Source organism: Amia ocellicauda, chromosome 2 (assembly GCF_036373705.1).
Source record: "Amia ocellicauda isolate fAmiCal2 chromosome 2, fAmiCal2.hap1, whole genome shotgun sequence".
Classification (NCBI taxonomy): Eukaryota; Metazoa; Chordata; class Actinopteri; order Amiiformes; family Amiidae; genus Amia; species Amia ocellicauda.
The window spans coordinates 2,575,082-2,591,722 of record NC_089851.1 but is presented as its reverse complement, the minus strand read 5'-3'; the positions used below and the strand labels follow the sequence as shown (position 1 = coordinate 2,591,722).

The 16,641-nt window shown below is 46.7% G+C and overlaps 1 protein-coding gene across 3 annotated transcripts in view; it reads left to right on the top strand.

The window, feature by feature from the left end:
• Positions 1 to 16,641, top strand: part of slc4a2a (solute carrier family 4 member 2a) — a 69,359-nt gene that overhangs the window by 22,153 nt on the left and 30,565 nt on the right. Inside the window, exons 2-3 of one of the 3 annotated variants that reach the window (XM_066716216.1) lie at positions 10,164 to 10,222; positions 16,458 to 16,636. In XM_066716216.1, coding sequence (XP_066572313.1) covers positions 16,577 to 16,636 — 60 coding nt within the window. In that variant the 5' untranslated portion in view covers positions 10,164 to 10,222; positions 16,458 to 16,576. Of the gene's footprint in view, positions 1 to 10,018; positions 10,223 to 16,457; positions 16,637 to 16,641 lie in introns of those variants that run through there. The other 2 variants (XM_066716215.1, XM_066716214.1) reach the window with 2 other exon arrangements.

Sequence of the window (16,641 nt, the reverse complement as noted above, 5' to 3'; positions counted from 1 at the left end):
AATGTCTTAACTTTACATTTGTAGAACAGGAAAGCTTGTGAGGCTCTCGTTTCTCCTGCCCTTCTCTTGTGAATGTCTGCATTAATATTGAAGATGATCCCACTCTACCTCTCTCTCTCTCTGTCTCTCCTCAGTCTTATTCCAACTGTGTGGAATGTTCTCAGAGCTGGTTCGTCTGCTGCTGTTTCAGAAGTAATAAGTCAGTCATGCAGTCGTGAATCACATGCTTTGTGTCAGAGGCCATGTAACCAAAACATTACAAAATAAATAACAAGAAGCAGACTGTGCTACTGGCAAACCTGTTCATGAATCAGACTTTTAATGTATTTTATCCACGTTGTATAATCTTAAAAACCTACTTTAACCATCTCCAGAACCTAGCAACAGATTAATCTAAACCCAGTTTTAAGGACTGAGGAATCCAATGTTTTATCAGATGGAGAGAGCATGTTGAGGCCTGCACACGGGCAATGACAGACCTGTGGAGGAAAGGGAAAAACAAGAAGCTTTTTCGATGAACCTGACTGCGGGATACGATGGATTATTTTATTTGTATCTGATTGTTTTTAGTTGTCGCCTTTTATTTCTGCCAGGCTGTGGCGCAGTGAGGTCATGCTGGTTCATGCAGGCCCACACAAACGTACACGCACACATACATGCTTACACACAAGCTGCAGTTGGCCACGCATTAGCCGTTGGATTGGAGTGTGTTACGCTCTCTTCCCAGGCCTGTGTGCACGTGTGGCCGTGTGTCACTGGAGAGGGCGCGGAGGGGGGGGTGGCGAAGAGGAGGGAGTCCATTCATGTAGCAAAGTGCAAGTGAGCCGCAGTGCCGGTCATCTGGGGACTCGGCAGTGACTGGACGAGGAGCAGGGTTGTTTGCGGCTCTGTGCGTTTGGGTTTTTGGGGGTGGGGGGGCATGGCCCTACTCCCTCTGCGAGGTGCGTTCGGTGTTAAGGCCAAAGTGCTCAGTAAGCCAAGCCCGGTCACTGGGGTTAAGTTTTCGTCAGCTGCAAGCTCTTTAAAAGATTAACATTCCTTGTCAAAAATTAGGGAAAATATTTGAAAAAGCCTTGTAGTAGCGGAAAGTAGTAGTGAAACAGAAGAGGGTGATCACTTGGGGTGATGACTGGACCACACACACACACTTGCGCACAACAAAATGCACACATCTACCCTCTCCCTCTCATGGCTCACATTGTGCTCCTAGGAGGTTGGCAGCAGGGGGGAGCGGTGATCGCAGCTTGATCCAGGTCTTTGCTGTTCTGTGCAGCGGTGGTGTTCCTGCCCGGGGTCCTGGGCTCCGCACACACAGCAGGCCAGATCGGGGGACAGCTGGGCACAGCGCTGTTAACTCACTGAGAGACAGGAAAGCGATCAAGTAGGGCAGTGGAGTAGCATGAGGGGGGATTGAGTAAGACTCTCACTCCGGTTCTCCGTCCGGAGGTGCGGTGGGGTAAAAAAAACGTGGATGTGATTCTGAGTTTGATGTGACAGAAATATTCTTAGGCTGAATGGCTACAGAATTGTCATTTTGAGTTTATAAATCTGTGCTTAAATCTCTATAGTTAATGGTCCAATCAAATAAAGTGATGGACTGAATAGATGTTTGTGTATTTGTGTGTTAAAAAATCCTCTTCAACATGTGAACCCTGTTAGTTTCGAGTAACACACTCTTTTGTGTCGGGCTATATGGGGCGTCTTCAGACTGATTTAGTTCAGGGCCCAGTCCGTCTTATTCCAGCCATGAGAATTTTTTTAATCATCAGTGTCTACTAGAAAGGGTTTGAAATCTCTACAGCAGGTGAGAATATCATATTGGGATCAGGAGGGGGTTGTGTGGTTTATGAGGAGATAGGTCTTATCTGTCACGCTGGACTTTAAAAAGAGAAATTCAGCATTTTTTTTTTTTTAAAGGTGTACATTATTTTGCTATATATCAAGAACATTTGTTTTTCGCTGCCTGCCAAGTAAACTGATCCAGTTTTGATTAAATCCATTGAAAATGGCTTTTGGTGGAATGTGTAATGATTTTTATGCCTCGGCACCACTGAATTATTATTGATTTACTATTTTGAATGTGAAGCAAAAACGTGCAATTAACCGAACAATTCACAAAAACCACAAAAACAAGAGTGGTGTCCATGCACAGATGTCTGGGTGTGAACTGCTGAATTGTGTGAGCTTTTGTGCGCTTCTCTCCCATCCTCAGACACTCAGTAACAGGTCGTTAGTTACTTCTTTAATTGCTGATTGCAAGAGCCCTCTTACCTGGCAGCCTGGGAGTGCTGTGGGATCCTGGGGTGCGAGTGGCTACCTGTACCGGTCTGTCTGTCTTCATGTATGTGTCTGCAGACAGCCAAAGGAAAGAAACCATTGTGTGTGAATTAAAATACAAGTTTTGTTTGATTTTAAAGTATTTATTCTTCCATTTATTTATATATATATATATATATATATATATATATATATATATATATATATATATATATATATATATATATATATATATATATATATATATATATATGTGTGTGTGTGTGTGTCTGCCATGAACTACACTTGCTTTTTGTACAGATTTTTCGCAGGAGACGTGGACAGAAGTGTACGGAGGTATTATCATAGTCACCCATATCTATGTTTCACATAGCAGCTGCTCTTGGTGGACTTGCTCATGATTCCCTGCTTCATGGTCCTCGGGCTCTTCAGTTGAGCGATTGGGTGGTGGAGAGCGGTGGCGGCACCGATTTACCACAGTATACTATATATGCTGGAGCGTACCCCTCCCGTTTCCTGCAGGAGACGCCCAGTGGGATCGTGAAACCCTTTCGTTAGGGTCCATTATAGTGCTGTACTAACTGTGTCCAGTGCAGCCCTGCCGCTCAGAGCATCCAGACTCCGTCACACTCGCACTCTCATTGAGTTTATAGTAGGGCCGCCCCGAAGTGTGAATCTTTACCTTCGAAGGTTCGAAGCTTTGATGGTGCTGATTTGCATAATGTATGCAACAATGTAACATTAGCTAATTAATTTGCCTAACTTTATTAAATGTATTTATTCAGTACAGAAAAAGTGTCAGAAATAGCAAATCGGTGTAAACCACTTGATTAATATTACATTAAAAACAGACACAACTATACTGAAAGTAGTAAATACTATACACCGGAACAGCGTAACCTTAACGTTTGGGTTAACTATAATAAAAATACTCCCTTCTACAGTTCAGAGTTCCTGTCAATATTATATATTTTTCGGTATATAATAATAATGATGGGTCAACTGCAACGAACTTGCAGAGTTATTACGGAGCTGCGTATTAAGCAGGGGATCATCTCCAGTGCGCTGCTTTCACGTCTATGCAATCGACCCATTAAGCCTAATAAATTATGCAAATTATTTAAACTTATATTGGTTAAATGATCGCAGAGATTGCTTGTTCATCCGTGATATCCCAATTTTCAGTTGTCCAGATTATATCTAGCTTTTTGGGGGTCTTCTGCTGTGCTAAATGCACAGATTGTTTTTGAAACATTGGTTTTGTTTTACGTTTCCACTTTGCGGTAAAGATGGAGGATTAAGAAACAATAACGCAGAGTAACGCGGAGCAGCATGTGGAGCAGCTGAAGTGTGGTTTAGTATTGTGACGCTTGCGGGGGTTTCCAAGCAGTCGACCCATATGGCAAGCCAAATTATCATTTAGAGAGAGATCTAAATGCATTTAAAGATATCTTCAAATATTTAAAGATATCTCTAAATGTACTTTTAAATGAGATCTTTAAATGATTTGCAGATATCTCTAATAGATTTGCAGATATCTTTAAATGATTTAGAGAGATCTCTAAATGATAATTTGGCTTGCCATAGACCCACCTCATCACTGCGGTGCAACACCAAACCGTGTTATATATTATTACTGCAGCGCACACAGGATGAGGGTCTGAGCAACCTCACACCCTGTCTGTTCTCCCGCCTCATGTCACCTTGTATCCCCTCTTCCTGTGCCTGTCCCCCCATTAACCCTGTATTTGTGTGCGGCGGCACTCTGCCGTATTCAGCCAGTTTCTATTGACGCCAGAACAGCAACACACTTGATTGTCATGTGACAAACCTCCGGTTAGTAAAAACCTCCGAAGGTCTGGACCGAACCAACCTTCAAAGACAGCCCTGGTTGATAGATCTACATTTCTGTTAAACGTCAATATTCTAGCTCGTTTTTACACTCGGACCACTAAACCCAACTTAAGCCTTAGTTGACAAGGAGACACTTCGGTTGTCATTCAAACATGAATGAATGGTGAGGGCCCCTGTCCTGCTGCTCGGACCCTCGACAGGGGCGCTGATCACGGCGTCCTGCTCTTCGGGAATAAACACCCTGTTCACTACTACGGCTAATACCTTTTCCAAGTCCTGGTGTCACTAATGCTAATAAAATGATCGCTCACTTGTTATTAAAAAACACTGGGTGAGAATACAATTTTATTAATACACAACACTGTGGCTGCACATTTAGTTTGGTTTGTTAGAATAAATGACCCTGGTGGTCAAAATTTAAACCATCTGAAAAGTGTTGTGCAGGTGCAGTCAGACGCATAAGAAAATAAGAACATAAGAAAGGTAACAATCGAGAGGAGGCCATTCGCCCCATCGTGCTCGTTTGGTGTCCATTAATAACTAAGTGATCAAGGATCCTATCCAGTCTGTTTTTGAATGTTCCCACATTGTCTCTTCAGCCACATCGCTGGGGAGTTTGTTCAGATTGTGACGCCTCTCTGTGTGAAGAAGTGTCTCCTGTTTTCTGTCTTGAATGCCTTGAAGCCCAATTTCCATTTGTGTCCCGGGTGCGTGTGTCCCTGCTGATCTGGAAAAGCTCCTCTGGTTTGATGTGGTCGATGCCTTTCATGATTTTGAAGACTTGGATCAAGTCCCCACGTAGTCTCCTCTGTTCCAGGGTGAAAAGGTTCAGTTCCTCAGTCTCTCAGTAGGACATTCCCTTCAGACCTGGAATAAGTCTGGTTGCTCTCCTCTGAACTGCCTCTAGAGCAGCGATATCCTTCTTGAAGTGTGGAGCCCAGAACTGTCCACAGTATCCAGATGAGCTCTAACTAGTGCATTGTACAGTCTGAACATCACTGCCCTTGTTCTCAATTCTACACTTTTGACAATATACCCTAGCATTGTGTTTGCCTTTTTTATTGCTTCCCCACATTGTTAGGATGGAGAAAGTGAGGAGTCCACATAGACTCCTAGGTCTTTCTCATGCGTTACTTCATCTAGTTCTGTTCCTCCCATAGTGTCATTATAGGGACATTTGTGTTACCTGCATGTATTACCTTGCACTTGTCCACATTGAATTTCATCTGCCAGGTGTCGCCCACAACTGAATATTATCTAAGTCCCTTTGAATAGCCTGCGCTGCCGAGATTGTATCTGCTGAGCCACCTATTTTAGTATCATATTTAGTATCATGATTTAGTAGCATGTTTTAATTTTGCAAGGCGCTTAAGCAGGACTCCTGCAGGGCACCCAGGTTTCCACTTGTAGGTGTTTATTTTATTCTGTTGCCTTTCTAATTGCTGCTGTGGGCCTCTCTATTGACTCTGGTGTGCGACTGTCTGTCCTGCACAGCTGTAACCGCACCACTTAATTTACATTGGAAATCCTGCTGTAGATGCGCATGCGTCGTACAGGAAGTCCTCTTCCGTGGATACTGACATAAAGAAGCCAGTGTCAGTGTCTCCTTCCTTCCTGGCCTCTCTTTCCCCTCCAGCTGTGGTGCACCGAGGAGCACCGCAGGCCACGTTAAGCCCTGGTTTACTGCTCTTGCCTCTGTAAATATAACTTCATAAAGCCACTAACATTCTCACACACAAGAGGACTAAAGTATTAATGCCCTGCACTCTCACACTGATGCTCCTTTTGTGCGTTGCCTGAAAACAAGACTCATCCCGTCATTTGATTCACCAGAGCGGCACAGCAGTCTAGCCTTTAGAGATTTCACCATAGTTGTGTGCCTTTCCTTGGGATGCCCCAACTCAATCAATCAATCAATTTTTATCTGTATAGCGCCCTTCACAGTGTAGCCACAGACTCCTTTACAGAATGATAAACGTACCAAAAAAAAAAGTAAAACAAATTACAATTATAATGGAAAGCACTCGCTTCCTTCTCCTGAATACTTTCCGCTTCTGTAAACACACATAGGGATACATGTATACACACACAAATACATACGCACTCTCACACACATATACCATTCACACATTCGCAAACTTGCAGCAGAGCAGACACTCTCTAATGGTAAGCTGGCTTCTGTTTAATTATAGCACGGCATACACTCTAATTATGAGATTTGCACAGGTAAAAAAATATATATTTTATTTGAAAGTACAGCAGATCAAAAAGCCACAAGACGCAAAAGGCTCCTGCTCGGCCGCCTGCATGCTTTTCTAGTCCATATAGCAGCCGGTACAGTCAGCCCAAGCAGCCCTGGCAGAGGTCAGCGGCTGTGTTGCCGTGTCTGTACCCAGGGTCTGCCAACTCGTCATTACAGGAGGCTGGTGGTTGGGCATACAGTCCTGGCAATTAGCAGCAAAGTTAAAGAAAATACTTGGTAGCACATTTAGAAAAGGCCTTTAGAGAAGAGTCAATGATGCGCATTTTTGCACAAGAGAAAATAAAGGACATTGTGGCTTTTAGTCTTTTACACAAAGAACAGTCCTTAATCGCCTGGCAGGTTGTAGTTTCCCGAGTCGGTGTGCCGTGAGGGGAAGGTGAAGCACCACTGTGGGATTCCCAGAACACTCACACTCGCCAACAGCAACTCACACTCACACGCTCCACATGGCAGCAGAGTCATGTGGACATGGCTGACTTCCTATGCGTGTGTGTGTGTGTGTGTGTGTGGCTATGGGAGCAATGGGCAAGATCTGCTAAGAGGGGCCCCTGTAGAAGTCTAAAGGACCCGTGCATGCATCACCCTGCGTTTTACTGGCACGTCGGTTATTCTTTTGCTTTGAATTGAAGGATATGAGCACAGCAAGTGGTCAGATGTGTGGAGGGCACAGGAGACACCTCTACACTGTTATTTACCCCACATTTGCATCAGCAGCAGCTAGGAAAGTTACAACATTTACAAAGGGAAGAAGAGACAATTTCACCAAGAGTGACTGTTAAGGGTTGAGTCACGTCTCTGGTTTGTGTAGCCAAGATGAAAGGTTTCTTGAGTGACCTAATCTGGTTACCCCTAGACTGAAAGTCAGAAATGGTGCTGGTGCACACACAGACGGTAGCCGGAGATCATTACAGGTACACTAACCGAGTTACTGAGCGAGCGAAGGGCAGCGATTCTCTTTGAAGCATCTCTGGCCTGCCAGTTAATATGATGCCTCAGAGAGCCCATTGTTTCTGTTAGGAAGTAAGAAATAAATTAATGGACCCATTGTTGTGCTGGGTATTCACAGACTGGCAGAGAAGATAAAAACTAAACCTTTTGAACTCTTCCCAACCCGGTCGCTTTGGAAAATCACAATGTCTGACTTGCGGGTTTTGGTGAATGGGTGTGGGGCGGGGATTGCGTTAGCTTGGGCCTCAGAGACGTCAGAGTGCACCCCCACCCTTTTGACGTCATTGTCCGCTTGAGAAACCAAGGCCAGGTTTCACCAACTGTACCAATCAGCGCTCTCTGCCTCTCTGCGCTCGCCCCGGTCTGGTATGATAATCACATGGATTCCACTGCGGAACTCCTATACATGCATGCGTGTCTATAAAATGTGTCAGTACGTATGTGCGACTACGCAATAAAACCTCAGCTTCGCAAAGTGCGATCTGATAATGTGGTCGGAAACTCAAAATTACAAGCTTTTTTCTGATTTTGCAAGCTCTGCTGCTGTGGGCACAGTCCTGCTGTGGCCTTCCTGCAGGGGCAAGTTTGCGAGGTTGACGTGGAGTGTGTTTATCATGTCTGGCTGGTGCGCCTCTCTCTCTCTCATGCGCCGTTTGTAATCGGCAGTCATCTCCTAATTATTGGGAATGCAGACGCCTGGCAGTAATCTGACCAGCCCAGCCCAGCAACGAGAGAGAGAGCAGAGGGGATGGTATGTCTGTCCCAACCCCTGTTCCCGAGAGCATTGACGACATAGTCCTAGTCCTACTCGGTCCAGTGGCGGGCACCAAGATAACACCACTGCTCTCGTGCAAATGAAATCTAAAAGAATCGTTTTCTATCCTGCGCTGTCCGATTCTGTGGCAAGCGTGACCCTGATCACATTTTGTGGTTCCCCCCACCCCCAAGTGTGGATATCTAGTATACTGACTTACCCTGACTTATAGGATCAGTGTGCTCTGGCTCCTGTTAACAGGCTGAGCAGTGAGAGAAGCTGAGCCGCAGGACAATGATATTTCATGGTGATTATTATTATTAATGGTATTTTTATTATTATTAGATCAGGAAATCTCCCATGGCCAGACCCCTTGGAACTGCAAGTCTCTCTTATCCCAGGTCACTGTAAATCCTGCCAGGCCTGGTCCAGAACAGCGACCTGTAGCAGGAGCCTCTAATTCAGGATCCTGCAGAGTCACAGGAACATCATCTGCTTTGATGATGGAGGGGTGTGTGTGTGTGTGTGTGTGTGAGGAACCCCTGGCAGTGATCAGAGAGATGACAGTGACAGCACAAGCCCTTGAAGTCAGGGCCTGTTGTGTCTCCAGGGACAGTGTAGCATGCAAAACTCTCCGGGTCGACTTCTGCTCCAGGTTGGATTATTGATAGAAAGCATTATTTGTAATATATTGGGAAGCCACCTGAACACAGTTGTAGGATACAAGCTAAAGCGGTTCCCAACATGGGCGAGTCATTGACATCACTCAGACACCAGCGCCACAGTGACCTCATTGAGCGGCACCGACCCGGGGGAGTGTTGTCTGTGTGGCGAACAAGACGCACAGAGGAGAACTCGTTCAGAGTCATTCAAGCAGGTCCACGTTCCCAGTGTTTCTGAATGGGAGCGGAGGACAACCTAGGAAGTTATTGCTCCCCACAGCGGGTTTTCCCCTCTCAGAAGTGCTTGTGTAGATCAGTGGCTTTACCGGGTCTGTTGATGTGTGGGTGTACTGAGTGTGTGGGCGGGGGGCTGCAGTCTGACCCCTGAAAGACGGATGTCCAGTACAGAACCCCTAGGCCGACCCGATGTCATTTTGGAGTGCGTCTGTCCACTCAGTGTCCCTCTGTAGGTAGCTTGTGTCCCGTCCTCTCTGCTCCCACATAGATGATGCCAGCTTGCCATTGTGGTCAGATACAGTCACAGTTCTGGGATGCTGAGAGGGAGAGAGAACACATGATCAGTTTGTCCTTTTTTGCAGAGAGAATGGTATTGATTCTATGGAGGATTCTATTCTATCCCCAGGTATTAACTTCCTTGTGTGTGAGTGAATGTATTGTGAACGAGGCTCGCTGCAGTTCTGTGTATTTGTGTGTGTGTGTCTGGAGAGCCACAGTGTGGATGTGAGTGTACTGTGAATGAGTCTGTCTCACTGCAGGTCTGAGTGTGCGTCTCTCCCTTTGTTGCGAGTGTCTCTCTGTTGTATGTCTGTGAGTGTGTGTCCTCTGGCTCGGCGTTGTTTTGTAACAATGCCGTAAATGATTTTGGAGGCAGTGAAGTTGTTGAGTTATTTATGAAGTGTCTTCCTGCACTGTTTGTTTCTGTACCTCGTCTGCTGGTGAGAGATTCTGCCTGGAGTGCGTGTAGTGTATTTTGTGCAAGAGCCTTTTTGTTTTTGAAAGTGCGGTTGTGCGTCAATCCTTTGTGATATTCTGCTCGGCACTGTGTACTCCCAAGTGTGTGTGTGTGTGTGTGTGTGTGTGTGTGTGCGCGCGTGTGTCTCAGTGAGTCTGAAGTCTGTGCTGCAAGCCTATACTGTTGAGTCATCTCTTCAGTCACATGGCAGCTTGTTAGGGGTTTAGAGGGAGAAATATAATCCAACGAGAGGAAGGCTCGAATTATCAGTTCTTCCTTCAAGGCTGCGAGTGAGTGAGCGAGTGTGCGAGAGGGAGCGTGTGTATGTATGTGCAAGTCTGCAGAACCAGTGCAAATCCAGCACGCTCGCTCTAACCTGTCCTCTCTCTCTCTCTGCTGGTCTGCTTCCCTGCTTCCCTGCTTCCCTCACAGTGGCTTCTGGCTTTGCACTATGATGTCAGCTGTAGCTCCTCTGCAGTAAACACTCCAAGGTAAGCCGTCCTCGGTCTCCGCCGTCCGCGGTGCTCGGGTCACCTTTCTGCAGCCGGCGCCTGTGGGTTGTGACAGACTGCAGGGACATCGAGCCAGCCAGGCTGTTTCAAGGGCTTCTGTAGATTGAATCTTTCGTCATGTTTTTCTTTTTGATTTATTTAACTTTTGTTTTGTTATTTAATTACTAATTACTATCTAAATGAATATGTTGTTTGTTTGCTCTAATGTTCCATGTCAGGGACTCGTAGTGACCTGTTGCGTTTTTGGAGTTGAAATGTTGTGCCTTGGAGTAGTTTTGGGCGATGTTTTGTTTATTAATGCTTTCCGTGAATGCCGTTCGTTTCGGAGCAGCTGTGCCAGCGTATGTCTGGGTGTAGTGATGGGTAACACAGGGAGGTGAGGAGGGGCAGCTGTTCTCGGCCAGAGCTCCAGATTTTAATTTTAAATTGGCTTGTATGCATGTTTGCATTGTCCTTTTTGCTTTGGTTGATCTTACTAGTTCTAGGTATTTATTTTTGAATGGGAGTTATTTTGGGGGGGTTGTATCTAGACACTGCCCACACACCCTCTGTGACACATTGACACACATGCTGTGACACATACGCGATGATACACACACACACCCTGTGACACATACATTCTGTTTTCTGATACGCTGACACACACACACATACGCACATACATCAACAAACGCAAACTCTTAGACTAACAAACACGCTCTCTTACATTAACAAACAGCCCCCACGCGTGCACACTCTTATACTAACAAACACACACATGCACACTCTTACACTAACAAACACAGATGCACTGAGACACAACCAACCTCCCCTACACACACACACACTCTTTCTGACACACACTTCACCTGATGTAGGATTGTCTGTGCCTGCAGGTGTCTGTGCCACGTGTGTGTACGTGTGTGCAGCCAGGTACATATCACTCACAATACTGTTATCATATTTACTGGTATGATGATGATGATGATGATGATGATGATGATTCCTAGTTCCTTATCTGGGTGACGGAGCTACACCAAGGCTGCTGGCATCCCACCTGGCTTATCAACGTCAGTTCAGCTGTTAGACACCTTGTGTAGTGTGCAGCGCTGAGAGGAGGCGTTTCACAACACATGCAGGACACGCGCAATGGTAACTTGATAGCCTACGTTGTTCTAGCATAATTGCCATACAGATCAGCTGCCACAAGTGAGACGTGAGGCTGGGAGACCAGTGCACTGAGCTTTGAACCTGAATCCAGTCGCTCCGTCCGCCAGTCATTTGAATCTGAGCATGGTCTCTCTTTATTTTATTTGCTATCAGTTTATGCTCTGAAAGTGACAGTACAGCTATGAAGGCACAGGAAGCTCGAGGGAGCGGTGTTGGAATGTGGAGTGGGGCCCTGTGGGGACTTTTTGAATGAAAACACTATCTGTTTAAATTACTTCTTGGTCATTAACTATGTGGCATTTTTCAATTTGACGAATATACATAATGCCTCAACCTGTGTGCTTTGGGGACGCTCCTTGGCCACTGTGTTGGGGGAAATATGCCATTTATTTTCTCTTTGCTTCTGATGTCCTACTACCTCCTTATCTTCTTTTTCTGCTCTCCCCTTAACTTCTCCTCAGTCTCCTCCTCTCTCTCCTTCTCTAGCTTTTATTATTGCCCAGAGAAATCATATTGATTTGGTTCTCTTCCATTTTTTGGGGGGGATTGTTTGTTGTGCCAGACTCAAGCTCTCTGCGTGTGAAGTGACAGAGAATTAAATATGCAAGTGGGGAGCAAACAGATCTGTTATTGACCTGTTGTCTGTTCACTATTTTGCCAACAGAGAGTTACAGAGCAAAAGTGAGGAAGCCACGCATGTTAATGCCACTGCCACCACTGTAGTGGTCTTTTTGTGTTGCTGCTGCTGTTCTTGTCATTACTTGTAAACCTTAATGTTGCCACTCCTGTGAAGGATGTGCTGCCCCAGGCTGCTCTGCAGGGAGGACGGAGGTTTGCCAGCCGAGGTTATCGCTTCCCCTGCCAGGAGTTTGGCTGGAGGGGATCTGGCTGCTAGGCCTCAGACCCTCAGAGGTACATTTCCTCCGCGCATTTTCTGTTTTTCTCCTCCTCTGTGCCGTACCTCATACCTGCACACTGGCTTGGAAACGGTCTCTCTTACAATTCCTCTTCCGAATGGCTTGATTATGACCACAGAATAACGTGAGGGATACAGATCGATGGACACAGCCCCCCAGTAGCATGTGCCTGCAGTGTTTTTTATCTTGTTTTGTGCAGGGGGCGGTGTGGAGTGGAAGGAGCATCAGGATGAGATGTCGATTAATTTCAGCTTCACTGATATATTGGCTGCTTCACCTGCCTTGTGTCGTCCCACTGAGCTCGAAAAGACTTAATCGAACTTACTTGATCGTCGCTTTTGGGTGTGGGAGGTCAAGGGTTCGACTGCTAGTCCCCTGCAGGGTTACACTGTGGATAGGGTTATTGCCTTTGTGAGATGGTGTTGGTTTTGCAAAAGCCGAGACACACACAGCACTTTCTCGCAGCCACAACACCAAGGAGCTCGCCTCTCCTCACCTCACCTTCACACATCCTGTCAGGGCAACTGTGACAGCCTGGCTCTCACACTGACCCACTCATTGACTGACTGCTGCAATCAGAGAGCCATGACTCTGACCGTCTTCATGCTGAGATGCTACAAAGCTCTGGGCAGGGACTGGTGCTCCTAGCGCCTTGCTGTCACTGTGGACTGCGCTTGGACAGCATTGCAGGGCAGCAGCCTGGTATCTGTGTGAGAAACCGACAGGCAGGCAAGCAAACCTTATGGAGGGCAGCAGTGTGGAGCAGTCAGTGCTCTGGACTCTGTCGCGGAGGGGTGTGTTGTACCCTTGAGCAAGGCACTGTACCTGGATTGCCCCAGTAAAAACCTAGTTTTATCAATGGGTAATTTTATGTAAAAATCATGTGATATTGTAACAATTGTAAGTCTCTCTAGTAAGGGAGTCTGCTAAGCAATATAGTAATAACAGACAGGCTGTCAGTCAGTCAGGCAGGCAGTCAATAATAGATGCGCTCTGGCTGGGACAGCTGGCTCTGTCGGAATGAATTAAAAACTCCAGATCAGACCCTGCTGACTCACTGCGCTGTGTCACCTTGGAAGAAGTGCACGAGGTGAGCAGTTTAAAAATAGCAGACGAGGGAAAAAGGGGGATTTTTGTGTCTGTGCTGCTCACCCAGCAGGCTGTGTCAGAAGAGACTTTTGGACTCGCTGCCTGGAGGAGAGGCCAGCGTCAGGCCCTGCACCCCTTCAGACACTCACTCTCCGTCCAGAGTGCGTTTTTGTTGTTCTCTCCTCCGCGCCCTGATGGTTTTGTCACCGGTTCACGGTGCCGGACTCTCTCAGACCATGGTCAGTAGCAGCCCATGGTCTCTGGGCCGCTCACACCCCCTCAGTTTGGGTCGGACTCGGTTTGAGATTGCGCTGGTTCTGAGGAGAGACCCTCCACTAAATGAGCACCATTGGGGGTGGTGGGGGTAGTCAGGTTACAGTGGGGCACAGTATACAGGACAAGTCTGAAGTACCACAACCAGGAGAAAGTTAATGAAGTTGTAGGTAAATAAGATTTAAAGGGGCTAAACACCAGTAGGATTATCTTCAGTATGAATCAGTAATAGTATGTACAAATGAGTAGCTGTATTGAATAGCAGCTATGTTAATTTTTATAATGAGTAAATTAGTAAAAAACATACAAGAAAAATAGCCCCTAAGACAAATTAAGCTGTTTCTAGGGTGAACGTCCTGCTTGAAGCGCACTAAGATTGGCACATTTAATCAGGCGGTAACAGAAGAGGAAGGATAAAGGCGATCGGGGCAGAGATTGTCGGGCCGTGATGTCACAGTTGTAGGAGCAACAGAACCGGTTGGCGAGGGACGAGTCCGAGAGAGCGTATGTATGTATGCGTGTATGTGTGTGTGTATGTACTGTTTGATATTTATTGCTAATGCTTTGGCATTACTGATTCTGGTCATGCCAATAAAGCACTTTGAATCTGAGAGAGAGCGCGAGAATGGCAGCTCTGCGTTAGTTAGAAGGGCAGTGCGATTCATTACGTCACGGTCTAGAAGCAACAGCGCAGTGCGATCAGTGTTACTGAATCGATTCAAAAGATTTGTTAATTTGATTCACTAAATCCACTCGAGAGTCTGATTCTCTTGCTTGTCGAATCAGTCCAAATGGTTGTATTTCAGTTCATTCCGCTGCTTTATTTGAGCAGGAAGCCACAACGTAATTAGAAACCTGCGTGACGTGTGTATTTAAGCACACAATTAAAGACACCACATTTCAGTTTGGAAACCCACCTGTAATTTAAACAAAACAAAACAGTGGGAGCATATCAAAGTCAATCAATATTAATTGCAGACACATACATACTGCTAGTACTGTGGATTAGATTAATTTTGAGCTGGAAATTTCAGATTATTTCTGGGGGGGTGGGGGCAAGTTTTAGCGAACGAGAGCATGTATGCAAGTGCGTGTTAAGTTTTATTTCCTCTGTCGTTATAATAATGGTAGGGGAAACACTGAATTAGGGAAAGAATACACTTTTATTTGTATTTAAATATTGAAAGGTGAGCAGTTGAAAGCTCTGGGTCTCTGCTCTCTCACGAGCAAGACCTGAGATTTAAAATTAATAAAGCGGGTTTCAATCCAGCTCCCAGGCAGGGCTGCGAAATAACAACATGGGATCAATAGAGATCAGGCAGGTTAGAGTCGTGCTGCTGTGGTTATAGCTGTAGCTCGGAAGCGGTGAGATTACAGCTGGCGTTTCAGTGAGAGTAATGTGTGTAGGTATAGTATTGTGTATGTCAGTCGTACATGGTGTGTGTGGACAGGGGGCGTGTTGTATGGGTATATGGTGGCGTGTCGTTATTGCACTGCCCCTGCACAGAACTAGCACAGCAGAGACATTGCGGTTAATACAAACGAAGGACTGAACACACTACTGTCTATAACCACAGAGCTACTGAACACACTGCAGTCCAGCACTGTGACACTTGGCTTCTGAACACACTGTGACACTTGGCTACTGAACACACCCCCTGCCTTCCACACCGTGGCCCAGCCTTTTCCGTGCTTTATCCTTGGAACTTATTAAAAATTCCTGCTGGCTTATGCAGAAAGTAAATGTTAGCATAATCTTCTGGGGATCCTTTGTTGTTTGGAAAATGTTCGTTTTTTTCATTGTCGAGATCAGGCCCCTTTAATAACTTGGTGCTGGGGGCCGTTGTAATTCAGTTTAAGTCCCGGGATCAGCTGAGCACATGACCTCCTCCGTGTGCGACCCCCCCCAGGCCATCTTCATTAATCCCCCCCGCCCCCCCCCACTGGATCTCTGTACTCCTGCAAAGGTGTAGGAGAATGCAGTGCTGCCTATGCTCCAGTCTAGATAACCTCCAAACATCTGTTGTGATATCATATCAGCCAGGCTTCAGTGTGGCAGTGTGTTCTCAGACCTGTATGTGTTTGTGCATGCTCAGTTTGTGCTCTGTGTTGTCTGCGGGGGTTGAATTGCCTGCTGGGTGTGTCGTGTGTCGGGCCCAGCAGTGAATACAGGTGGGGACAGCAGTGGGCACGTGGCAGTGTGCAGCACAGAGAAGATCTCTCCCTCTCCCTCTCCCCCGTCCTCTCTCCTGGGTTCCTGGGTTCCTGGCTGCTCTGCCCTTGCCCCACCCCTGCCAAGGTTGTCCCTGTGTCCCCAGCGCTGGGCGCCGCCCCCTTCCTGCGGCCCCAGCCTGTCCTCCCGAGCCCGCTGGTCACATCCTTGCAGACTCCCTTATCAGGCCCTTATCTTATCCTTATCTTGTTTTTGTCGAGCGACAGCACTTAATGACCTTTTCGTAGTAACGTGGCACCGTGGCCATGGCCACTCCTGCTCTCTCCCCGTGTGGCTCACGGCGCGGCTCGTACTCTGAGGCTGGCTGTGAGCAGGACATCTCCTGCTGGTGGACAGAGCGGCTTACTGCACAGGACTGACCGCAGCTGACCTCCGCCCGCCTGCCCACTGCTTTTCTGTGCAGAGAAGAGCACAGGATTTGATGTTTGCACTCAGCTCTGTAGTGTTCGCTCTTTTGTATTTTTAATGCTCTCTTCCTCTCCTCCCCCTCTTTCCACTCCTCTCCCTCTCTCTCCCACTCTCCCTCTATATGTCCCACTTCTCTCTCCCTCAGGTTATGCTGCCCAAAAGCTCCCCGTTGAGTCTGAGTGAGAAAGAAAAGGGCTAAAGATCTGATTTGGTGACGACCCGCTTACTGAACACAGCCGCCCCGCCCCCCCCCCCCGCACAGCCATGAGCAACTCGCAGGTTTCCACAGAGATCCACGACATCGTGGGGTCCGCCATCCACACTGTGAG